Source organism: Choloepus didactylus, chromosome 2, assembly GCF_015220235.1.
Source record: "Choloepus didactylus isolate mChoDid1 chromosome 2, mChoDid1.pri, whole genome shotgun sequence".
Lineage (NCBI taxonomy): Eukaryota > Metazoa > Chordata > Mammalia > Pilosa > Megalonychidae > Choloepus > Choloepus didactylus.
This window is the reverse complement of record NC_051308.1, coordinates 94,436,891-94,462,928: the sequence shown is the minus strand read 5'-3', so window position 1 is coordinate 94,462,928 and position 26,038 is coordinate 94,436,891. Positions and strand designations below refer to the sequence as shown.

The window sequence follows — 26,038 nt, the reverse complement described above, 5'->3', positions numbered from 1 at the left end:
AACTGAATAAATATGAAAGTAAATATTAATGGAAGAATTGAAGGACAAAAAAGGTATACGATGTACTAAGACTAAATACCAAAATAGCAGAAGAAAGTTCTACTTTATCAGTAGACTTTAAAGGAAAATGGTTTAAATTCTCCCCTCAAAAGGCAGAGATTGCAGAATGAATAAAAAGCCTGACCCAGCCATCTGCTTTCTACAAGAGACTCACCTTAAATTCAAAGACATAAGTAGGTTGAAAGTGAAAGGATAGAAAAATACATAACATGCAAGTAGTAACCAAGAAGGCTGTCTGTGGTGGCTCTACTAATATTAGATAAAATAGGCTATCAGACAAAAACAGTTACAAGGGACAAAGACTGTCATTATTTACTGACATGCAACTCAACAAGAAGATGTAACAATTATAAATATATATGCACCTAACATCAGAACCCCAAAATATATGAAGCTAATGCTGACAGATGCGAAGGGAGAATTCAGTTAACAAAAACCTCACAACAAAGAAAAGCTCAGGATAAGATGGCTTCACAGGGGAAATTTACTGAATATGCGTAGAATAACGAACACCAGTCCTGCTCATAATCTTTAAAAAATTCAAGTGGAGAGACCACTTCTTAATTCATTCTGCAAGGCCATACCAAAGCAGATAAAGATACCACAATGAAAGAAAATTACGGACCAATATTTTTCATGATTATAGATGCAGAAATCTTCAACAAAATACTAACAAACTGAATCCAAAAGCATTTTAAAAGAATAATACACTGTGGTCAAGTGGTATTTATCCCTGTTATGCAGGGTGGTTCAGCATAAGAAAAGCCATTAATGTAATACACCACATTAACAGAATGAAGGAAAAATACCACATGATCATTCCAATTGATGCAGAAAAGGCATCTGACAAAATCCAGCACTCCTTCTTGATAAAAAACATGTAGAAAAATAGGAATAGAAGGAAACTTACTGAACACAATAAAGGGCATATATGAAAAGCTAATTGCTAAATCATACACAATGGTGAGCAACTGAAAGCTTTCCATATGAAAAGCTAATTGCTAAATCATACACAATGGTGAGCAACTGAAAGCTTTCCTTCTAAGATCAGGAACAAGACAAGAATGCCCACTGTCACCACCATTATTGAACATTGTACTAGAAGTTCTACTAGAGCAATTAGACCAAAAAAAAAAAAAAAAAAAAAAAAAAGAAATTAAAAGGCATCCAAATCCAAATTGGAAAGAAAGAAGTGAAACTTTCCCTATTTGCAGATGACATGATCCTATGTGCAGAAAATTTTGAAAAATCTACAACAAAGCTTCTGGAGCTTATAAATAAATTCAGCAAAGTGGCAGGGTACAAGGTCAACACCCAAAAATTAGTAGTGTTAATATACATAAGCAGTGAACAACCAGAAGAATAAATCAAGAAAAAGAATTCCATTTACAATAGCAACTAAAAGAATCAAATATCTAGGAATAAATCTAACCAAGAATGTAAAGGACTTGTACACAGAAAACTACAAAACATTGCTAAAAGAAACCAAAGAAGACCAAAGTAAATGTTAGGATATTCTGTGTTCATGGAATGGAAAACTAAATATTAAGTCAATTCTCCCCAAACAATTTACAGATTTAATGCAATCCCAAGCAAAATACCAACAATCTTCTTTACAGAAATGGAAAAGCAAAATCATCAAATTTATACAGAAAAGTAAGTGGCCCCAAATAACCAGAGCCATCTTGAAATTTTCAAGAAGAATGAAGTTGGAGGATTTAAACTTTATTACAAGCCACAGTAATCAAAACAGCGTAGTACCAGCACAAAGACAGACATACAGACCAATGGAAATTGACCCTCACATTTATGGCCAACTGATTTTTTACAAGGGTACTCAATTGGGAATAGTCTCTTCAATATATGGTGCTGGGAAAACTGGATCTCCATTTGCAAAAGAATGAAGGTGAACGAGCCCCTACTTCACACCCTATATAAAAATCAACTCAAAATGGATCAAAGACCTAAAATATAAGAGCCAGAACTATAAAACTAGAAGAAAATGTAGGGAACCATCTCAGAACCTTGTGTCAGGCAATAGTTTCTTAGGCTTTATACTGAAAGCACAAGCAACAAAAGAAAAAATGGATAAGTGGGACCTCATCAAAATTAAAACCTTTGCACCTCAAAGTACCTTAGCCTGAAAGTAAAATGGCAAGCTACACAATGGAGAAAATATTTGGAAACCACATATCCAACAAAGGTTTAGTGTCCAGAATATATAAAGAAATCCTTCAACTCAACAACGAAAAGACAGACAACCCAATTTAAAAATGGTCAATAGACTTGAACAGACATTTCTCCAAAGAAGATACATAAGTGACCAGAAAGCACATGAAAAGATGCTCAACATCATTAGCCATTAGGGAAAGGCAAATCAAAACCACAAAGATATAGTATTTCACCCACTAGAATGGCTACTATTAAAACAAAAGGAAAATTGCAAGTGTTGGAGAGGATGTGGAGAAACAGGAACATGTTCCACTTATTGCTGGTGGGAATGTAAAACGGTGTAGCTGCCGTGGAAGACAGTTTGGCAGTTCCTCAGAAAGTTACAGAATTACCGTATGTTCTAGTTTGCTAATGCTGCAGAATGCAAAACACCAGAGATGGATAGGCTTTTATAAAATGGGGGTTTATTTCGCTACACAGTTACAGTCTTAAGGCCACAAAACGTCCAAGGAAACACATCAGCAATCGGGTACCTTCACCGGAGGATGGCCAATGGTGTCCGGAAAACCTCTGCTAGCTAGGAAGGCAGCTGGCGTCTGCTCCAAAACTCTGGCCTCAAAACGGCTTTCTCCCAGGACGTTCCTCTCCAGCAAGCTTGCTCCTCTTCAAAACATCACTCCCAGCTGCACTCCCTTTCCTCCCCCTGATTCAGCTCATTTATATAGCTCCACCGATCAAGACCCACCCTGAATGGGCGGGGCCACGCCTCCATGGGAATATCTCATCAGAATCATCTTCCACAGCTGGGTGGGGCACATTCCAAGCAAATCCAACCATCACCAAAACGCCTGCCCCACAAAACTACAAAGATAATGGCATTTGGGGGACACAATACATTCAAACCGGCACACCGTATGACCTGGCAATCCCACTTCTAGGTATATACCCAAAAGAATTAAAAGCAGGGATTTGAACAGATATTTTCACACTGATGTTCATAGCTGCATGTTCACAATTGCCAAACAATTGAAGCAATCCAAGTGCCCCTCCACTGGTGGATAAACAAAATGTATTATGTACACACGATGGAATATTATTCAGCCCTAAAAAGGAATGAACTTCTGGTGCATGCAGTAGTATTGATGAACTTTGAAGATGTTGACTGCAACACGCCAGACACAAAAGGACAACTATTGTATGACCTCATTGATAAGAAATCATCAGAATTAACAAAGTTTTAGAGTCAGAATCTAGATTATAGATTACCAGGGGGTAGGGTGGAGGTAGGGAATGGAGAGTTAATGTTTAAAAGGTACAGAGTTTCTATTTCAGTTGTAAAAGTTTTGGTGATGGTAGCACAACATTGTGAATGTAATTAACATCACTGAATTATATATTTGAATGTAGTTAAAAGCGGAAATGTTACATTGTATATATAACAGAATAAACATTTTAAAAAAATACATGGAATTGCACAACACAAATAGCGAACCTTAAGTTAAACCATGAACTATAGTTAATAGTGCAGTTATAAAAATGTGATTTCATTAATTGTAACAAATGTGCCACACCAATGGGAAGTGTTAATAATAGGGTGGTAATATGGGAGTCCTGTATTGTGTGCATGATTGTTCTGTGAACCCACAACCTCTGTAATTAAAAATAGAGAAATTTAAGAAGACTAAAGAAAATACAAGTTTTCCAGTGGCAGACAAAAGCAATTGGATCCCCTTTCAAGGTTGGGTTTGAATCATGGTTTTGTTTTTTCCTAGCCATGTGATCTTGAGCAAATTATTTAACTTCTCTGACCCTATTTACTTATTAGTAAAGTGGGGATAATGTCTACCTCATAGAATTGTTGTAAGGCCTAAAGGAGGCAATCACTATAAAGCACTTAGCATATTACTTGGTGTATAATAAATGCTCAGTAAAAGGTCGCTATTATTATAGTTCTTCTCATGTAATTAAAAAATTTCACCAAAATTATTTTGTGTTTCTTATTGAAGGTAACTGCTCAACTTTATGTTCAACAGACACTCAGCCTTTTACTTCCACTACTGGGATTTTTCATTCAAACTCTAGATCCTAAGCTGATAAGTCAGGTAAGAAAAGTGAGCAAGTTGATACTTTGCTAAGGAAATTGTGAGACTGGTATGTTTTGAAGTAATTTTCCTACAGTCCTTTTTAATGACTTATTGCTCGGTGTGCTTGTTACTCCTTTATTATTGAACTGAACATAAGCTTCACACATTTGCTTGTCTTTCTCAAGGATGTCTTCTTGTTTCTTTTCTTCCATCTAGTATTCTTGTTAGTGTACTGAGCTGTTAATTCAGCTCTTATATTTTCTTCACTATTACCCTGATACTGAGCAGTTAAAACTTTTTGTTGTTGCTGTTAACTGCTCAAGAAAAATTCCTGAGGAGTTGTAAACAGCTTATCTGCTGAACTTGCATTTATAACATTTTCAAAGGCATTTCAGCAACTGTGGAAGTGTGGCATGTGACCGACATCAAGGATAACTCTCATTCTTTCCTTGAATAAATGAAATAATTTTGAATAAATAATCTTGAATAAATAAAATAATTTATTCAAAAATAATTTTGAATAAATAAAATGACCTTTCCTTCTGGCCACCAGCTTATATGGCCAGGACATTCAGAGTTTGGGTCACTGTCTGGTGTACCCTTGTTGGTAGCTCCTTGGTTATGCACTTCTTTTGGAGGTTCCAAGCCAATGAAGAGAGAAAACGGAAGGATTTTATTCTTATCAGAAGTGATTCAGAGACTTTGCCATGAGTCCTTGCTAGACAGAATTGATCCCCAAAATCAAGAGTTGTTTTAAGCTTGGGGTCAGGTAGCAAAAGAAAAAGACCAAAACTGTTAAAAGGTGAAACTAATTCTTCTTATTTAGGAAAATGATGGAAGAGATGACATCTTCTGGTAGGAGGAAGAGAAGTGAAACTAGTAAATTTTTTTTTAGTAGCTCTGCTTAATGGTAACATACAAGAAGTTAGCCTTAACAGATATTTATTAACTAAATTTATTTCTTAATTACTATATGTATAACATGGATTACTAATTTATAAAGAATGGGAATACCGTAAAATAACTCAGATTATACTGCATACAACAATATGAATTCACTGATTTTCTAAAGGTTCTAAAATCCTTTATTGAAAAATTAATAACCAAAATTCTAAAATTTCAACATCAGTACATTTTTCAAAGAGAAGGCGATCATTTGCTTCATATATTGCTTCCTTTATAGAAGCCTTTTCCTCAGTGTTCCTTTAAATCAAGGATTGGCAAACTGGCCTCCTGGCTAAATTCGACCCTCTGCAAGAGCTAATGGTTTTTACACTTTTAAAGGGTTGTAAAATAAAGAATATGTAACAGAGAACATGTTGCCTGCAAAACCGAAAATAGCTCGTCCTTTACAGGAAAAGTTTGCTAATCCCTGCTTTAAATAATAACTTCCCTTGCTACATTTAAAATACAAAATAATTTTTAAAGACTCGGTATATAAAGTTTTTCAGAAACGTGATTTTTATAGTGGTTAGAGGCAGGAGGATGTTGTAGGAAGAAATACTGTAATAACTGACTCATTAATTTGTTTTATTCAAATTCCACCTTTGAAGTTTAGGCTTTGTGGAATATTTGTCTGTTGCGGGTTTTGTTTTTTCTTCTCCCCCTGCATTGCCATCCAAATCTTAGATAGTCATTGTATCGATACAAAATATTGTTTTCATTTATAACTGTTCTTTGGTTTTCACTTCTTTAGATGGTAACTTTGCAGACCTCACTACTTGAATTACAGCCTCCTGACCATGTACGTTTGGCAATGCTGGATTTTCTGTCTTCTCTAGGAAAGCTTTTTATACCGCAAGCTATCCAGGTAGTACTCTCTCAACTCCATTTTTCCTATGTTACTAAACCGAAAACCTCTGTAAGATTAATTAAGGGATTTTTAGGCCTTAAATATCTGACATTCCATGAATTGCTAACCATGAAATTTGAAAAAAAAAAGAAATATATTTTACAAAGAGAGGGTGCTTTTGCAGGAATGCTGTAATAAAAAGTTAATTGTCCGTTCTGGAGTTACTTTCCTGTTTTGTTTTTATTTATATCTTTTGACTTCAGATGCACCTGCAGCTAGTAGCTCCTTAAAAGCAGCTGAGCCAAGATTCTTAGAAGAAATATAAAGACAAAGGGCTATCTCAGCAATCTTCTTTGTAATGCTTTCACTGGGACAGAATTAAGAAAACTGACATATTGGATGTATCTTAGGTTTCTTTTTCTCTATTTAATAAGGTTTGGTTCTCTTTTTAGGACAAAATTCTGCCCAGCCTGTCTTGTATTTTTGCCTTACTGCTAGCTGACAGGAATTGGTTGCTAGAGCAGCATACCTTAGAGGCATTTACTCAGTTTGCTGAGGTAAGCATAAGACCAATCAATCAGTATGACCTCATTAATATTCCAAAAACATTTCTTAAGTGTTTCTATATCTTAGACATAGAATTTTCTGCAGGGGTGGACATTACTGACTGACTATCTAATTACGGGATCTACAAGTGAGATCAAGAAATGAAGTGACTTTCCCATTTATTTATTTAGCAAGGACCAAAACAGCATTCAAACTAAGACAGGCACTTTCTTCCTGACAGCATTTCTGGGATGAATAATAATACAACTCACACTCAGGGGTTAGGTTTGATGGACCTAAACCTGTTTGGTTTTACCAAGAAGTAAATTCTTCCATGTACCTTCACTTTTATCTGTTGCTGGGCAGTCATGTCGTTGGTATAAGGGAGTCCAGAGGAATTATGACTGATCAAAAGTAATTAATCAAAAGTAATTAAAGCTTACTACACTATACTTGGGCAGAAGTTATTATTTACATTATCCTAAGGCACTCGGAAAGACCTATGAGGTTATCATCTTTTGAGTATCCTCTGGCACTGAGTTATTTTCTTTTAAAGTTTTTAAAGTAGCTCTTAAATGTATGTATATATAAATTGTTAAAATATATTAAAATTGGTCTTGTTTATCAATCTTAATAGGGAACAAATCATGAAGAGATAATTCCACAGTGTCTCAGTTCTGAAGACACTAAGAACAAAGTTGTATCCTTTTTGGAGAAGGTATTTTATATAGACTCAAAATAGTACTATTCCATGTTCTATTCTTTATCACTTTAACTTTGGTTTTGAAATTATGATTGTAAACAACTTGAATATCATCTTAGTTTCATCTTTTCAGTGTTTACAGTGGTGACACAGAGTATTAAATAACAGAGGCCATATTACAAGTCACATATGACAAGTTACAGAAGTGAAACACTGGGGGTTACCTGGCCTGGGTTTGGGATAGCATAGCACTGATAATTCAAGCAGTGAGTTGGCTAATGTGGAAAATCACTGCACTTGAGGATCCCTCCCTATGTTATTACTAATCACAATTAGCTACACATGTACAATAGCAGTCCTGAGAGGATCACCTTTATTACTGTGTTTCAGATATAATTTAGGCACAGCTTTTCTCACTGACTGAGACTGAGATCTGTTTTTCCAAAGACCATGACATTATTTTTAAAGCCATTTTTATAGTTGGAACCAAAATTTTGAATAGTTTGGTCCCTATGTTAATGTATACTTTGAAACTTACATGGCTATACTGTTAGACTGTAAGTTCATGGTTAATTTAAGTACTGGCAGAACTGTTCGATCACAAATTTAGAACACTGGGAGAAAATGAATTATGTTTAAATTCTACATTTCTTTGTTTTTTGTAATATGCTTATTGACAGACCTATCAAATCCAATTCATTTCATCCATATTGTATTATATATAATTATACATAATATATATTGTATATAAGTTGGATTTAAGAACATGTTTGTGTACATTGCTATTGCCAATTACTCAGCCTGTACATGGTTAGCAGACTCCTTTTTTCCTGAAAACAGGACTCTACAACTTTTCCATAGGACGGAGAGCATTGCAGAGTGATTTTATCCAAAGTACACTAAGAAGCATTTAATAACAACTGCCAGAGTTACAAATGAGTTTAACTAACTTGCCAAGATTGCCTGGTTCAGAGGCTAAGCCAGAATGGTTTAACACTCATCATCTTACACTAAAATTCACAAATTGTTGGCCTTTTCATTTTCTGAATATTATACCATTTGCTATCTAGTAGAGAACACTTAAAATTTGATTTTTACTTACTTTTCATGGTCTCTTGCAGACTGTGTTTGTGGATGAATCGGAGGCTGCCAGAGTGGAACGTGTTAAACAGGAAAAAGGTATTTTCTGGGGACCCTTTGCTAAAGTGACTACAGAAGAAGCAAGGGGGTCATCCTTACAGGTATGAGCTTCTTTCAGTATGGATCAAACTTTAATAAGGGAAGTCTGCCTTATTACTTAGTGATAATAAAAACAGAAATTAATATGATTCTTGGCCTCATACTGAATTTCAAATAAATCAAATAGACTAGATATGTAAAATTTTCCTATTTTATAGTAGTTCTTTTAAAAACCACATTTCTTCTTCCTGAAAGGTTACCAATACATAGTATATAGGTGGAACTAGAAAAAAAAATAGTTTTAAGCATCATATCAAATATACTCTAAAGACAACTTTCAATTATTTATAGTAAACTTTGGGAAAAGTTGTACTAATAATGTTATAAATACGGTAGAAGAAAACCAGTTAACTTACCTTCCAAAATGTTTAGTTTGATCCCTTGCCTTATTCCTCACACTAACATCCTAATATTTTACCTTGTCTAAAAATCATATCTACCGATTGAAAGGCAGAAATTTGACACCACTAAGGATAATCAAACTATTATTCTGAACACCAACAGTATATTTAGAATAGTAAAACATAAAAGAAACAATGTTCTGTTAAGTTTTAGTTACAACTCTTATAAAAAGAAAAGTTAAAGTGTATATCAATAACTTGTTTTCAAGCTATGTAACTTTCATGCCTGAAATCTATAAAGTTAAATGTATCACAGCAGTTTAAATAAGCCTTCATGACCTTCCTTAGGAAGAGTGATTATAAACATGTCTTGACCCCAAAATACCATGTCCCCCCACCCCCCGCTCCTTATGACATTTGAGAGGCTGACAGTTTATTGAACTGGCTCCAAAAGCATCTGGAAGACTACAGAGTGCATCAATACAAATTTAGCATTAAAAAGAAAAACTGGAAGCATTTAGAAAACTCACATTTCTGCCCTTTTTTTGTAAGGACAAATTATGAGATATGTCTGAAGAATACTCATTTGTCATTATTTGGTTAGGCAGCATTTCTCATGGGGGCCATTAGACAGGACATTTCTTTGTTGTATACTACATACAGCAAGGCATTTAGTTTCCTTGGCCCTTGGGCAATAATTGGTAATAACATTCCATATCATCACTGTGCAAACCAAAAGTGACTTTACATATTTTTCCAGGTGAGCTGGTGACGGGGAGGGGCAGGGGTGGGAAGGACGGATGGGAAAGGTTGTTCTCTGCCCTTAAGGAGAACCAATGAACTGGAATGAAATTTCCACATAAACTTTCTTACAGAATTTCAATTTGTTCTAATAAGTTTTACTGTAGTCCAAAAGGAATGTTCTTTATTTTTATCATTTTAGTGTGGGTATTATGGCATTTCCTGTCACATATTTTTCTCACTTTGCAGCCTTGTGTAAAAAGAGCTCGTCATGAGTTCCCCTTGAAAGAAGAGTACAAGTCAGCCTTACAAACAGCAAAAGGGGCTTTGGAGACAATTGAGTCATTACTCCAAAAATCTCCTGCTCCAGACTGGCTCCTAATGGAAATAGATGCATTTCAGGAAAGGATTGATAAGCTAAAACATCATATACTCCAAGGTGAAACTTGAATGGACTGGACCATACTATCATTGGACAGAACTGGGCTTGATGCTTTGTCAATCCATGTTATATTTTGTAAGTAAAAATACTGATGTAATTATGTCTGTACATTTTCTAGCACATGAAACTGCTTTTGTAAAGTTGAATCTAGTGAAAATAGTCTTTATTGGATATTTAGAGAACAGGATTGTTGGGGACATTTCTCATAAAGAACTTTGGTACAACATAATACATTTGGAACAGCCAGGAACTGTCCAAGTCCACTCAGGACCATTAACTCAGATAGTACAACTGTAAACAAATAAATAAGCTGCCTAAGGAAACCTTACTAATTTAAATCATTTATATACTTTATAACTAAAATTTTTCACTGTCATAGTTCACAATAGAGCTTATTCTTCTGTTAAAGAAATGGCACAAGATTAAGCTAATCAGCTTGAATTTTTATATTTATTTTCTTTACTTCCAGAATTGTCCTGGAAAAAACAGAAAATTCAACCTTTCCACAGCTACTTGCTCTTCATAGAAATTGGCCTCAGTCAAATGCACACAGGCTCTTTCTCCTAGAAACTAGTATTGTGAGTCTCTTTCCCATGTATAGTTTTTAGCCAGCACTTGAGGTCTCACACATGTGGGCAGACTAGAAAAAGAGCTCCTGGTATAGGAAAAACAGGTTCCTTTTGGGTCTTTTGAGGTATTAGATTTAAAGACAGAAAAAAAGAATCTTTTTTTCTTAAAGTTTAATTCACAACTGGTGTCACCAGTTATCTTCCCAGTTCAGCTCCCCTTCTTCTCCCCAGCCTTCAGCCTCTCCCTGCAACAAGATAAAACACACCGAAAGCAACTTACTGAAGCAGATCATATCCAAATTTTAAAAATCAGGAGCTTAAGAGCAATAGGGGCTTATTACTTGTCTTTGATTTCTCAGGCTAAGTAAAATAACTTAAAGCTATAATTGAAAGCTGACTAAAGAGGATTACTTTTATTCCAGGGTCACAAAACCACATAGTTGGCAAGTAACTTTTCAAGGATCATATAATCCAATAATATCAGTCTGGTGACACCATATTCTTGGTTTAATCCCTTTTCTTCCAAAACAAAAGTTACTCATGTAATAAATGAACCTTTAAATACTTAGCACAAGCATCACTATGTTTTTCTGATGAAGGAAAGAGAGCATTTCTAGGAACTGATTTTATTCAATTTATGCTGTACTTAGTCATTTTTACCAGTTGTATACATCAGCCTTTTCCCTCACTGGGAAAACAGCATGTTGTTATTAATGAGGCAGTGTAACTGAGACCTGTGAAGGAAATGCTTAAACTAACAGCACAATTAATCCTCACCTCAGTAATTTCTGCTGCAGCAAATTTTGAGGAAAACTGCATCACTGATGAGCCATCATCCTTGTTAGGAACCATCATTTCTGTCCTCAGTTCAGGTAAAATAAGAAAAGCAGCTGAAGGTTTAATTTCTGGGATCATATCAGCAAACCAATCCAATTCAGGATCCTGCACTGGCTTCTTTTTCACTTGAATGGTAAACTCCTCTCCTAAACCAAGTTCTGATGGAACCTTACGAGGCCTTTCTTGTGAGAACACTTTTGGTGACTTTATCTGCTTTGAGTCATCCCTGCTTTGTACAAGACTGGTTTTTGGGGACAGGCTTGATTTCAAAGGCTTAGCCTCCTCAGTGAGTGGAAGTGAAGTAGGAATGGATGTTTGCTCCCCTAAGGTAACAGGTCTTGTAGCAGTGATCCCACCTCCTGGGTTTATTTTAGAATCCAAGCTACTGAGCTCAAAGTCATCCCATGACTCCTCCTCTGCATTCAGGTTAGTAAACAGTGACTTGGCAGCATCACATGGCTCTCTAGGCCAAATTTGTTTGTTGACAGTTTTGTTTTCAGGCTCCTCGGGCTCGCTCCAGTCAGGCCACTCTTCAGACTTTTTAGAGCTGAAGTTCTCACTGTCCTGTCTAATATTTTCCACATCTGAGATGCCATTCATGGGAAAATGAATAGGCTGAGAAAACTGATCACCTAAGGGGATATGTACAAGAATTATTGTGATAAATTGTTGGTTCAGAGCAAACAATATATATTTAGGGGAAGGTTAGCACTAACCCAAGCTAAAGAATTACAGATATGATGATTTGGAAATATCCATGCACACTAAACTGCAGAAGAGATGATATCCTAGTAGAATATAACTCAATATAAAAGATGTCATGTAAGTTACTCAAATACTTGAATTGTAATACATTGGAAACATACTAAGTAACAACTAACCAGAGCATCCAGTCCTTTAATAAATATTCAAACATTCTATTTATTGGTATACTTGTCTTTCAACAATACAGAATACTCTAAACCAGACACTGTTTCCCTCAAGATTTTAATTACATATACCCTGAAAAAGTGTTGGGTGTTTAAATAAGTTTGCCTAACCCAACATAGTCTATAGTTTTAAACAGATTTCCTTACATGTAATCAAGGCACTAAGTCTTATGCAAAATGTTATGCATTTCTGCTACCAACATTTTGCTAAACATATTTAACCACAGAACTCTATTTTTTTTTTCATTATGACAACTCTTTACATCTTCCAGAAATATTGTTCTTCAGTACAATTTGGGATATACTGCACTAAGGCATCACAAGTCCCAAAAAAGAATTCAGGTAGTGTCAACCTGCTCTTCTCATCAGTTAAGAGGAAAGAGGGTGGGCATATATCCAATAACCCAGGGAAACAAGATAAGGTCAAAGATGACTATATAATTATAAATAATGAAAGAAATCAGTCTCAAAATTCCCCAAGTGCCCTTACTTTCAGAATTTAAACGTATTACTCTCGGGAAAGCATTCATTCAACCAATAGAAAGGCTATATAAATTTAATATTTCTACCTGTCTGCAAAACAGTATTGTAGTAATCTTGCTGCATGTGCTTCTTGCTGTTGATGGGCATGTTGCCAGAAAATAAATATTTAGGGAACATGCTAGAGGAGGGTTTCTCTGAGATTGGCAAGATCTGACTGTGCTGGCTGCAGACGACGTGCGTGGGAGAATCTGAAGGTAAAAAAAAAATCCATAAAATGAAAGGGATAGTAAACTGTTTCTTGTGACATGCTAGGTAAGAAATGGTTAAGGGAAATGGGCATATTTAACACAAATAAAAGATAAGTTGCAGGGATAGCACATCTTCAAATATTTGAAGAAATATACCTATTATGAAATGGACTGCCTGGCCCTAGAGATGTTTAAACACAGGCTGGCTGTCCACATGGTGGTGATGGAACAGAAAGGATTCAAATATTAGATGGGAGTTGAATTAGGTAACCTTTAGGATATCTCGTTATAATAGTTACAGCCTTTAAATACATACTGATGGTAATTTGAAACTGTAATTGATTCTACCTTTTGCCCCTTCTCCCAAGTCCTTCAGTAGAAGGCTGTTTTTGGAGTGTAGGCTGCAGCCAGGGCTCACAATTCATCTTCAATGAAGAGTCTTAAAAGTCAGTGAGATTAGACCTACGATTTGTCTTATATTTTCATTAATGTCTAAAGAAAAACTAATCTATTACTGGTGCTTTGGTGTCTTTCTGGTTTCTTACTAAGATTAGGGTAATCCATTTGGATGCAAATAAATGAGTATAATGCGAACAACTAGAAAATTCCATTCAACAAATAAAACTAATATTAGGAATGGGTTTTTTGTTATTGTTAATTTAGCATGCAAAGTTGCTCTACACTCTGCCTCAAAACTGTATCCCCCACACACCTCCCAGAATTCCTCTTGTATGATATTTAAATAAATCTCTCATTTGCTTTTTGGTGCAATCTGCTAAAAGTAGAATTGGTAACAGATATCTACCCATTTTGATAAGTACATTTCATGGAAGAAGATGAGACCTTTATATTATGCTTTTCAAGCCACATTGACACTGGTTTCATTAGCATCAAGTAAGAGTTGCACTTTCTTCAAAACTTCAGTAAGCTAGTACTTTAAAAATTCTCTTAGCATCAAAATTAGAGAACAGCCTGTGATGAGTCTTTCTCTTATAATGACTGCTTTCTTGCTTTCTGAACATCAATATGAAGTGAATTAGAGATCTAGAGTTTTATAACAAAGTCAGTCCCATTCAAGGTTATACAAAGGAACAAAGAAGCAATGACATCATTAAAATAGAATCCTTATCCCTGATTTTTATAGCCTCCCAGGTAACATCCAATGGGAGCATACCAGAAATAGGTTTCTTAAAGTATCTAAATTAACAGATTTTCACGCAACAGGCTAATAACAACATCATAAGAACTTTAACATCTAGTGTTAATGAGAATTACTTCATCTTCCAAAATGACATATTTTGATCCAGCAAGTCCATTTCTGAGTATCTATTCTATAGAAGTAAAACCTGAAGTATGCAGATGTATGTATGAAGATATTTATTGCAGTACTGTTGGTAGTAAACATCTGGAGAAGGATGCAATGTCCATTAACAGGAATATCACTGAATGAATTATATTCACTGAAATACTAGGCAGCTATCAAAAAAAGTGAGCTAGATTTCCATGTATTGACCAGAAGACAGACCCCTGATATATTGCTACATGGAAAAAGCACATTGTAGAATTGTGTATAGTATTTTCTCTTTTTTAAAAAAACAAGCCTATTTATATTTATATACATACATCTGTGTGCCTTTTTATAGTCTAAAAGTATGAAAGGATTCCCACTATTAACACTGGTTACCTTACCCCATAAAAGGAGTTGGGAGGAGAAAATTATTAACTTTCTCCTTATACTTTTCTGTGTCACTTGACTGAAAACAACCCATCTACATTACTTGTATAATTTAAAAAATCTAATAAGCTAAAGCAACACCACCACTAGACTTTTTAATTATTCTTACCTTCTGGGGAAAGGTCAGTAGTTTTAGTAAAACTTGGGGCAGTACGTTTAAAGATCTTGGTTCTTTCTCCTCCCACAACCACCTCTGGTCCAAGCAGGGAGACCAGCACTGCGAGGCTATGAAGAGTAATCGCCACAATGGAATCACTGGTGTCACGCAAGCCTAGTAATACCTAGGAACAAATCAGGTAATAAGTATAGACAACCACATTGCCTGTCTTTTTCTCCCATGTAAACATGCAGTTGGGCTGCAATCAAATTCTGCTTGTTCTCATGAGCTTCATGTTCTTAAATGTGTGTTCTGGGTCAGTGGCTCTCAGACCATCTGTGTAAAGGACCAATATTTTCTCCTCCCAATCCATCATGGACTGATACCTTTTAAAATATAATAAAAATAAAATTTAAATAGACAAATGTCGAAAAAGAACATAAAATTTTCCTGCCAATTTATGTAAAAGGTTTTAAATCTATACTCACTGCAGAACCTTAACAGTTGGCTGACTGGCAATTTTCTGCCTACCACACTTTGAACCACTGTTCTAGGTCACTAAGAATAACTGTCCCAGTCCTCACCGCTCTTTTCTGAGCTTTTAATATACCCAGAGGGTAGGACCCTGAAAACTTTCTTTGTACTATATGATGCACATATAACACCTGCCTGAAACTGAGCCAATCGTGATCTCTTTCCCAGTAATTTAAATTGGAAATTAGAGAAACTGGTAATCTTGGTGGTTTGCTTAAAATGGGGACTTATGGGACAACCAGGCCATGTATACCCCAAAACAATGAAAGATGGTCTTCAGAGAGTCAGAAAGTGAAACATGCAGAGAAATGAAGACCATCTGGCTTGTAAGAACTGGATGCATTTGGTTTCCATTTAAGGTAGTCTAACATTCTTCTATTTGTGCTTTAACTTGTTTAAAGTGGGTTTCAGTTACTTGAAACCAAAAGAAACTTAACTAAGGTAGTCACATCCAAGCGTCGGAAATTGTGCTCATAACTGGCAAAGATGTATACATGGAAGGAGATGATACACAAAGCATCTGTGTCAGCTAGACAAAAAGCCAGGGTGACCAGCCTGCCTAATGGACGCAGCAAAGTATCATGTGTTCTGGTCTCAGTTCTGCCAGTAATTCTCAATATGACTTGACCAATCCATCATTTTGTTTTTCTGGTCCAATTTCCTCATTTATATAGTAAGATCAAAGGTTTCCGACAGGACTCAGGAAAGTGGTTAATAGGTCCCATGTTAACAGAGCAGGCACGTTCTCAAGACAAAGCTGTACAAGTTAAGCTAAAGCAAGTTTCTCATGCATATGACTGGAATTCTTTCAACTGAATATGGTAATAATAAAACAATCCACCGAATCCAAAAATCCAACAGTCATCCTCAATACCTCTTCCATCTCATGAGAAACCAAGTCCTGCCCCTCTACCCATTATTCGCCCCTTGCCCTTATCCACTGCCACTTCATTTCCCCCAGTCTTTGTCATCTCTTAACTGGACTATTCTAATGCTTCCTAGCTGATCTCTTTCTCTAGTCTGTCTTCCACACTATAAAATGAACTTCCTAACTTACTTATACAAACTAGCCATGTTATTTATTTCCTTGTAGGGAAATGCAAATTCCTAACCAATTTCACTATCTTTCACATGCCAAACATCTGCTCATTCTTTGACCTCAGCTCAAGGGTAAATCTGAGACCTATGATGATAACCTCTATTTCAGAGTTAGGGTGCATCATTCCTCTTCTGTATTTTCAGACACAAGCAACTCTACATAGATAACAATTACTGCTGCGGAAGGAAATGTGAAGTGCTATTTTGTGGTAGCTAGTCTCTGAAGTTAGCCCCCAGTGAACCACAACTCTAGTATCCATGTCCTTGTGTGCTGACACTGCCATTTCCCAAACTTAAGAAGGCCTAGAGGCTTCTGCTTTTGTGCTTTGGGGGGTTCTGAGCAGCCATATATTAGTCTAGCTTCTGTGCTAGGGAAATTATGTAGAGATGTCACGTGGTGGGATATAGGTCCTGAGACTTCACAGAGAGAGAGGACCTGTCCCACCTACACCCAGCCTGGATGTGTCAGTCCAGGTGAGGCCTCAGATGACTGTAGCCTCAGCTGACAGGTGGACTAATAGAACCCCTAAGCGAGCCCAGTCAAACCAAAACATCATGACATACCTTGATGGCCCCAGAACCTGAGCACAAGACCTGGCATAATGATTTTTAAAGTAAATTAACCTCATAGGAAAACAAATTATTTGAAAGTAACATGTGATTAACAAAATCTTTTAAAACCTGGAAGCCTTGAGTGGGCAAATCACAGAAAGTTCCTGGTGGCTACCAGGTTGAGAACTACTGATATGAATAATCTCAGGCTCCTTTTGGTTCTAATTTAATTATTTTATGGCATTACCAATAGACTCTCTTATAGTTATATTCACAAAGCATCCCATAAATGATTATTTTCCTTCGAAGATTTAGCAAACGGAATTATAGTTTCTCCCAGGTTAAGACCAAATATAAGTCAGTTTAACTAATTTGTTTGTATGAGTGGAATGAAGTACAATTTGAATTTCAGCCCTTTGTATTCTAAACCAGACTGCTGCCCCAAGGCCTTTTAAGCTAGTATTGGAATACCCCAAACCTCTTCCTATTCAGCTCCCCAAATTATGAGCAAGTGTTTTGCCCAATCTAGCTTCGCCCTTCCTTTGGAGGCTCTGTGACAACCCAACTGCCGCCTCTGTCTCTGACCTGTGGCAAGATGACTTTCTTCAGCTGCTCCTGAGTGAAGTGTTCCACATAGGCCTCAATGTGAGACAGCAGCACCATCCGCACGTGCTCCTCATGGACCTCAAACAACTGCAGAAGCACGGGGATCACTCGGGATTGGAACAGGGCTGGTGACAGCAAGCAAACAGTTTCTCCCTGTGCATTATCTACCCGAGAAAACAGGTTACAGATGAAAAAAAAATTGTCATGTCAGTGAAAGGAGCACAAAGCACTATTCATAAACTGACTCCAGACACTAGACTCAGTACACTTGAAGTACTCTTCTAGTAAGGAAAGTTCTTTTGACCCAGAATTACTCAAGGTTTAATTATCTCACTGATAAGTATACACTCCCTTGTAAAAATGATGTTCTTGAAATATCGCCCATACTTAATGCACTACAAAGAAAGCTTGTATTTTAATAGAATCCTGAATCACTAACTTATAAATTTATGTTTACTCAATGAAGAATTTCATATACTAGATTAGATGAGTGACATTGATATTGTTGCAATTTTATTTGCAAAACTGGGAGATGTTAAATGCTACAACAGGATTTTGGTACTGGATACTCCTCTCTTTGTAGTAACGTTGTGGTTATCAAACAGAGATATGCTTCAGAATCATTTGGGACCCTTTTAAAAACTATACCCATGCCCTGGCTCTGACCCAGTGGATAAGGCATACAGGGAAATGTTTACAAAGTTCCCCAGGTGATTTGGAGATACCACCTTTTCTATGATCTACTGAGTAAGGATACTATAGAGATACGAACTCATGATTAAGTCAATGACATCAAGGTAGAGATATAAGGAAATTCTCCATAGTTACGTGTAACACTGTTTTGTTGGATTGAAATCTTTTAAGAAAATACATTCTGAAAGCAGAATCCTTCCTAACGTGAAAGTGTATAGTATTATATTAATGTTATATTCTCTAACCTAATGTGTTATCATCTATAGGGCTAGAAAGCTTCAGAGTTAATAACCTCAATTCACATGCAGAAAAAAACTGAAGTCACAAGAAGTTAAATACTTTCATGTTCTTCTCAATCTTTCCACTGAAAATAGAAAATAAATGGATTGCTCTTGGGAAATCAAGAAGCACAGGCTCCTCAGAAAGGTGCTCTATACTTGTTATGTGTCTTTGGTACCCAGATTTGAGTCAAAGGTATCACATCGGGGCCAATAATTGTTTTCCATTTTTAAAACTAGACAATATTAACTATACCATGCAGTAATCTCACTTTGCTCAATATGGACTAATAATCACAAAACTCCTAATTATCAATAATACTTTGGAAAAATTCACCTTTTCTGGGGCCAAGCAGATGAGGAAGAAAACTTTTAACAGCAACTGGTTCTGCAAATACCAACTGGTTAAGCAGAAGAGGCACCAACCTAGAAGCTATTAATTCCTCCGATAAGCAGCTGACTCTGTCCAACAGAAACCTGAGGGCAAATAAGGAAAGCCTGGGTTGTGACACTGTATCAATTTACCTGTACAGTTTAGCCACATATACCTCTCCCACTTTATCAAAGTGATGTATTTTGAAATTTAGCTAGGCAATGTGAACAGGTCAGTCCCCAGGTACTTAAGAAAAATGCAGAAGGCATGAGGCAACACCAGCTAGTCAACACATACACAACCTCAAATCCAAGCTAGGAAATGTTTTCAACAAACAAATGCCTCATAATCCAGAGACTTTCTAGTCAATAAAAGCTACTTTCTCAAATTTAAAAGATGTTGGAAATTAGATTACCTAGTTTCCATAGCAAACAAAATGCAGGCTTTTGTTACTAACCTCACTAAATTAAAATGGTAAAAAAGCACTGGTATAAAATGGTATAAAAGTACTTTGAATACACAGATAATCAGACATTAATAGCAATATCACCCTTCTATATAAAAAATCTTGCCTCCAGCTTTTTAAAGGAAACAGACCACATCACATGTGATCGCCTTCAAATTCCCAGACCACGATCAACATCCATACTCATTATTCCTACCTACTTTCCAGTTACCAAGGACATTAGGGCCTCCTCCCATTAAAGGCCATCCCCACCAAGCCTCTTCAGATATTTCTTTCTCCTCCAGGACCATGCACTGACAGAACCCCCTACATGACTGGGGTTTCAACGCCTTCACTCCTCCACTTAATCCTTTTCCTCAGCCTATCAACATGCTCACATCTCTTCAATCCTTAAAAAAGTCCTTCTTTGACTCCATTTCCTTCTTTAGCAATATGTTCTCTCTCTTCCAGATTTCAGGAGTTTTTACCCACTGTCTACTTTCTGACATCCCATTTACTTCTCAAACCACTGCTGTCTGACTCTGCTGAAACTGCTCTTGTTAAGACAAGGTCCCACTGCTTTCTTGATTGCTAAATGAACAGGTAACTGTTGATTCCTCTGATATTTCTGACATTCCCTACTCCTTTGGGAGTACCACAGCCTTTGTGGCTCTCTGAATCTCCTCTGACCATCATGTCTTTGTCACATTCATCAGCCACTCCTTCACACCCACACTCTTACAAGGTTGGAGGCCTCAGGGTTCCAACTTGGGCCCCACTGTCCCTTCCCATTTTCTCTGGAAAAACATCACCACCAACAGGCTGATGACTCCCTAATATATTTCACTTCTAGCTTTTCAGCTTAAGATCCCTTCTGACCTTCAGACCCACCTGGCCAAATGCCCACATCCATCTCTAGCTAAAGTCCCACAGACACCTCAAACACAACACATCCAACACTGAATTCATCACTTTCTTTGCATAGTAGGTCCTCCCCTCCAGTGTTCTCTATTTCAGTCGGAGGTAATCATTAAAGCTTGCCGGTTTTACCTTTTACCTTTCTTATCTCAGTGCCTTCTTCCTTGCTACCATCAACGTTGAGGTCTCACATCAATTGTCAGGATTCACGTGGTCTACTAACTGGACCAAGTCATATACGATTTAAGTCCATCCCCTCCACAGACAGCAGAGTGACCCACCTAGAAGGACAATCTACCTGGTTCACAGCCTGAAGCACCCTTCGATGGCTCCAACGCCTGAAGGCCACTACTTACAAAACTGTGTCACTGCTCACCGCCCACCACATATAAAGTGCTTGTAATCTGGCCCTACGCACCTTGTAAGCCTCACCTCTCAACCCTCCTTGTCTTAGAATTTGCACTCCATCAGAACTCAACTGCCTCTCCCTGTGCCAAACATACTGTGTGTTGCCTTTGTGCATTTGTTCACACTGCCCCTGTGCAGACCTAGAAGACCTTTTTGCTAATCAGTCTCTTACTCTGCTCTCAGTACTCCACATGCATGCCTGATCACTTCACTCACCCACTTTTTAATGATTATCAGTCTGTGGCCCTGTTTTCCACACCAGAGCTATCTATCCTAGGGCCCAGCAAAAGCCTGACCTATAGGAAATGGTCTATAAACTTTGTTAAATAAATAAAACGTCTGACCCATCTTCTCTAGAATACTTTAAGTGATTAGGTGGACTTAATACAGTTACTAAATTTTCTTAACTTACTTGAAAAATTCAGTTTTTTCCTCTTCGCTCTTCAATGTTAAACTTTTCAAGAAATTGACAACTTCTAGAAAATCATTTCTAAATGCCAAAAAGAAAAAAAAAATATTCAGGACATCAGATTAGAGAAGGCATGCTAAATACTAAACCCATAACCACAGATCACACCATAACAATTTTCAATATCACACCATAACAATTTTCAATAAAGAAACATTCTCCTATGCCATTTAAAAGATTATTGTAACTAAGTAATGTAGGAGACAAATGCAACAGAACAAGCCCATAGGGAATACAGTATTTTAACAGTATCAAAAAGAGATCTGTGAAGATGACATAAGTTTAAACACACACATTCTAACAAGCTTTATGGTTTTAATGGTCATTATAATCATTTAAATTTTTTTTTATAATAGGATGTGGTTAAATGGAATATCCTGGAAGAACAAGTGATTCCCGAGTCTTCTTTAGTGAAGGAAAAAAGTATTAGAGTTGTGCAAAAAGGAATTTCTTGTACAAGTCACAGGAATCTTCTCATTTTTTTTTTTCCTGTTTTGTAAGTTGTAATCATTTTTTCAGTGATGGATGCAAGCACGAGTGTGAGAGGAGTGGTCAATTTCCTACAGGGCCACGAGGGGGTCACAAAATCTGTGCTCTGCTCAGCTCCAAGGGAGTGACACTCACATCACATCGTATGGGAATGTTGCCTCTGGATGGATCAGCACACAACGTGCACAGCCTTACACTGTGGTCCTGGTAAGCTCAGCTTGACCACTGAGGTCTTCACATCTTCTGTTTACCCCTATTTCCTTCTGGCTCAACAGCATAGAACAGACTAGTTTATACAGAACACTAGTTTTAAGTCTGCTCAAACTGGCTCAGCTGCCTCATTAGGGGTGCTGGCACTGCTTCCTCCTGTTGCTTCTGGGTTTTCTCCTCACCGGTTACTATCGGATTTTGGGAAGGGGGCAGTGTGTTTACCTTTCCCTCCCCTATTTAAAATACAATTTTTAAAACAGATCTCTTATTACTCACATACATTAGAGAATCTATTTACCTCGCAGTAAAGGATTATTCTTTGTAGAGATTCAAATAAGATAAATATTTCTATGAACCATCTGAAAGGAAATACCTTGGTTCAAAGACCCTTGTAATAGGCAGGGTTTTGAACACTTTCTTTGAAACATAAATGATAAAAATATAAGCCCAATAACTACAATGAAAATATCCCTTTTGCCTTAATATATCCTTCAACCCTATTCTAGAGGTAAATTTTTCCCTTCCAGGGAGGATACTAGCTTCCTCATCACTCTGGCTTTTCCCAGCCTCTCCTATCGCAAACACCTAAGGATTTTTAGTTTCAAAACTGACATAAGGTTGCCTTTTTTAATATAACTCATGAATATGGAACTACCCTGTGTGAAAGTTCTGCAGTCATGGAAGTTAAAAATGAAGGACACATAGTTAAAACTAATCTTGAAGAGAAGTTCAAAATACATCTGAATCCAGCAAAAGTGGCAACAGTTTATATTGTATATCTCCTTCTAAACCATCATGGGCCAAGAAAACAAATCTTCTGCCTGAAGAAAAACAAGCTCATTTCCCCCAAGACAAGAACACATTTAACAATAACATACTCATAACAATAATACAACGGCAACAGAAAGGAGAGGCTATATTTAATCATTTTCTAAATTAACGTACAAATGTAAAACACTGGACACAGGCTAGCTTCTTCACAATCAGAAGCCCTAATAAATCGCTATAATTTCTAAACCCAAGGCTTCATGACAATTAAGGATTTCTAAACTTTCCTATCTGTGACAGGCACTCCAATTTCTCCCTCTGTTTTCTCCTGTGGACACGATTCACTCTCTATTAATAATTAGCAACAACAAAATAAGGAACTGCGTCATTTGGTCCTTTGAGGCCCACCAGTGGAACTCAGTGTACTAGAGAGAGCAGGCAGCCACAGGAAGCAGCCAGAGTATCACACTAGATAGACAGCCTCACCTGAAGAAGTCATGGGACAGTAAGGTGCAGAGCGCTGGCCGACATTTTGGAATGGTATTCAGGAAAGATGAGTGCAAGGTCTGTTGAAAGCTGGAGAGAACATCCGCTGAAACTGAAATCCAGAGCTACAGTTAGTTTCCAAAGCCTTCTCCCTCTTTTCAGGACCTCTATAGCTGGAGACTGTATAGCTGGAGAGCAAAAACCAACCTGTAAAAACCCAAACAAAGCCCTGGCTATTGCTAAACAGGTTACTGATGTCTTAAGCCAAACTCCGTGGCTGGTGTTGAACTGACCTGCCAGCACACCCAAGCCCTCCCTTCTATGCCCTCTCATTTCTTGCTATTCAGTTTAATTCACTCAAACCCAAGAAGGAATAAGTGGCAGGTCTGAGGAATCTTCTCAACCAGGGCTCTTCATCTGAACCACAGAACACAGAAAATTATTTCAGTGCCACTGTTCTAGATACTTAGGAGGGAAATAAATTCATTACATAATGGAAGCCTTAGGACCTTCAGAGTCTAATTCTTAAGTATTTAGGCTGTGACAACACAGAGCTGACACGGAATGGTGCTTCTAACATTAGAACACTGCAGAAGCCTGGGAGAAGAAACTGCATTAGAAGTTCTAGTCTGCACAAAGCTTCAGCAATGTGAGATATAAGCCAGTAAGGGGCCTAATGTGGCATGTGTCCTGGTAAACTTAGTGCAAAATAAAGGCCTGGAGCGGTTGGAGGAGAGTAACACACGCTGCAAAGAATGCAATCTGAGAAAATGGAGCAGAGTAGAAATCAATGTCTCTAGCAGCTGGGACTTTAAGGAGCAATGGAAGAAAAAAGTAATGAGTAAATTATATAGAGAAAAAAAAATCAAAAAGACTTTGAAAAAACAAGGAAATGTTAAGCCTGATGTAGAAATTAATAAAAATTTTAGAATCTTACTCTCTACTTCAGATTATTACATATAAATCAAGAGTAGCATTTATTTACTCATTGGCTTTAATAAACAATGCAGTCTTTATGCCAGAAATACTAAGACCAGTTAATAAGACAATCACCCCATAGTTCAAAGTGCTTCCTACTTAAAATTCTTAGGCAAACCAGTAAGACTCAAAGCTTCTTTCCTTATGTTAACATCTGCCCTAAATGAATTACTTGATAAGCAACAGGGTCCTTACTCTGACCAAAGACTGCAGTCCTTTTAATTCCACAAAGAACAGACCATACATGATTTTCCTACTGTTCTGTAGATGAACTCACCCTGTTCACTTATGATTGTGAGCAAACTTGCCACCAATGTTCCAAATGAATAGGCATCTCGGGCATGTCCATGGGACTCTGGTAGAGTGGTGAATTCTGGAGACTAAAAGCAGTTAGGACCATTAAAATGAGAAGATCTGCCTTACAAGTCATTCCTAATTTTCTCTGAAGCACTTCCTCCCATGTTTACATTTATTATGCTCAAAGCTAACTATATATTAGCATACATTAATTTATAGGCTCTTAAATTATTAGTGAATGGAATTAATAAAAGATTTTAAAATATCAAACAGGGAAAAAGGAAAAATAAGAGGTCAGAGTATGATATACATCTGTGGCTTTCAAAAATATTTTGACTGTAGGAGAGTAAAAAATTTATTTCAATCATAACCCAGTATACACACATACATTTGTGTAAATACACACATATAGAAACAAAAGTTTCAGAAAATAATACCCTGCCTTACTACCTCAGATGCCAATGATATTTTCTCTTTTATTTTTTTTTTCAAAATGCTGGTCATGACCCCTAAATTGATTTAAAACCCATAAACCACCACTCTAAAAAACACTAGTATATACATATATACATAACAATGATTTGGATAAATCTGACTTACTTCAAGTCTTAGGCCTTTACGTAAGTTTAAAGATGTGTTTGTATTTCCTTTGAAGCACACTAAATAATTCTTTGGGGTTCAATGTTTAATAAAAGTGATTATAATATGAACAAGTTCAGAGAGAGCATCTGCTTTTTAATTTATTAGTAAATGTAACCTTCTTTACCAGCACTACACAATTAATAATCACTCTTCTACGCATCTAGAGAATCCTAACTAATGGCCAAATAAGATGAATGGCTTGAATAAAACACAGTTAAAGACCAGGGATGCTGCTTCCCTAAGTATTATGGCTTCCAGCAAAAGACTTACCATGAAATAGTTATGAGTCATTAACCCTGTTCACACTGAGTATCTCTAAGTAGTACAACCAAAAATGTATGCTGAGTGTGAAGAAAAAGGCTCCCTGGCTATGGTCATAAGATTCTCTCTCCAAGACCAAAGGAATTATGAAGTATCCACAATTTAGCAGAGAAAGAGGTAGGCAGAGGAAAGTTGTTCTAAGTTTCATACAAAGAAGCTTTTGCTTCATCTGAAATGTATCATCTTACCATCTCTTCAGGAGGGATAGATGCTGGGTCTCTTACTGACTGAATACTCCTCAGAAACTGGACAGAGAAATAAATTAAGGAAAATAATTCATACATAGTTTGGTGACCCAATCTCTTAAACACCAAGTTACAAAAGCAAAGCAATGGATATAACAGTAATGAAATTGTCAAAACAATGCCACACATTAAACACACCAATTTAAAATCTTCCTGATTAAAAAATACACATCCAGCTGGCAGAGCACAAGGCTTAGTAGAAAACATATG

At 36.8% G+C, this 26,038-nt stretch overlaps 2 protein-coding genes across 11 annotated transcripts in view; one reads left to right on the top strand and one right to left on the bottom strand.

The window, feature by feature from the left end:
• Positions 1–13,950, top strand: part of C2H1orf112 (chromosome 2 C1orf112 homolog) — a 91,567-nt gene extending 77,617 nt beyond the window's left edge. For 3 of the 4 annotated variants that reach the window (XM_037825378.1, XM_037825377.1, XM_037825379.1), the window contains 6 exons: positions 4,239–4,334; positions 6,013–6,126; positions 6,561–6,665; positions 7,292–7,372; positions 8,479–8,598; positions 9,928–10,217. In XM_037825378.1, coding sequence (XP_037681306.1) covers positions 4,239–4,334; positions 6,013–6,126; positions 6,561–6,665; positions 7,292–7,372; positions 8,479–8,598; positions 9,928–10,128 — 717 coding nt within the window. In that variant the 3' untranslated portion in view covers positions 10,129–10,217. Of the gene's footprint in view, positions 1–4,238; positions 4,335–6,012; positions 6,127–6,560; positions 6,666–7,291; positions 7,373–8,478; positions 8,599–9,927; positions 10,218–10,589 lie in introns of those variants that run through there. The other variant, XR_005215167.1, reaches the window with a different exon arrangement.
• The window catches only part of SCYL3 (SCY1 like pseudokinase 3), a 41,335-nt gene continuing 25,839 nt past the window's right edge, over positions 10,543–26,038 (bottom strand). For 4 of the 7 annotated variants that reach the window (XM_037825386.1, XM_037825382.1, XM_037825388.1 and 1 more), the window contains 9 exons: positions 25,772–25,828; positions 24,601–24,703; positions 23,346–23,457; positions 21,336–21,413; positions 19,117–19,256; positions 17,788–17,972; positions 15,031–15,202; positions 13,025–13,186; positions 10,543–12,158 (listed from right to left, as the gene is read on the bottom strand). In XM_037825386.1, coding sequence (XP_037681314.1) covers positions 11,362–12,158; positions 13,025–13,186; positions 15,031–15,202; positions 17,788–17,972; positions 19,117–19,256; positions 21,336–21,413; positions 23,346–23,457; positions 24,601–24,703; positions 25,772–25,828 — 1,806 coding nt within the window. In that variant the 3' untranslated portion in view covers positions 10,543–11,361. The remainder of the gene's footprint in view (positions 12,159–13,024; positions 13,187–15,030; positions 15,203–17,787; positions 17,973–19,116; positions 19,257–21,335; positions 21,414–23,345; positions 23,458–24,600; positions 24,704–25,771; positions 25,829–26,038) is intronic. The other 3 variants (XM_037825384.1, XM_037825387.1, XM_037825385.1) reach the window with 3 other exon arrangements.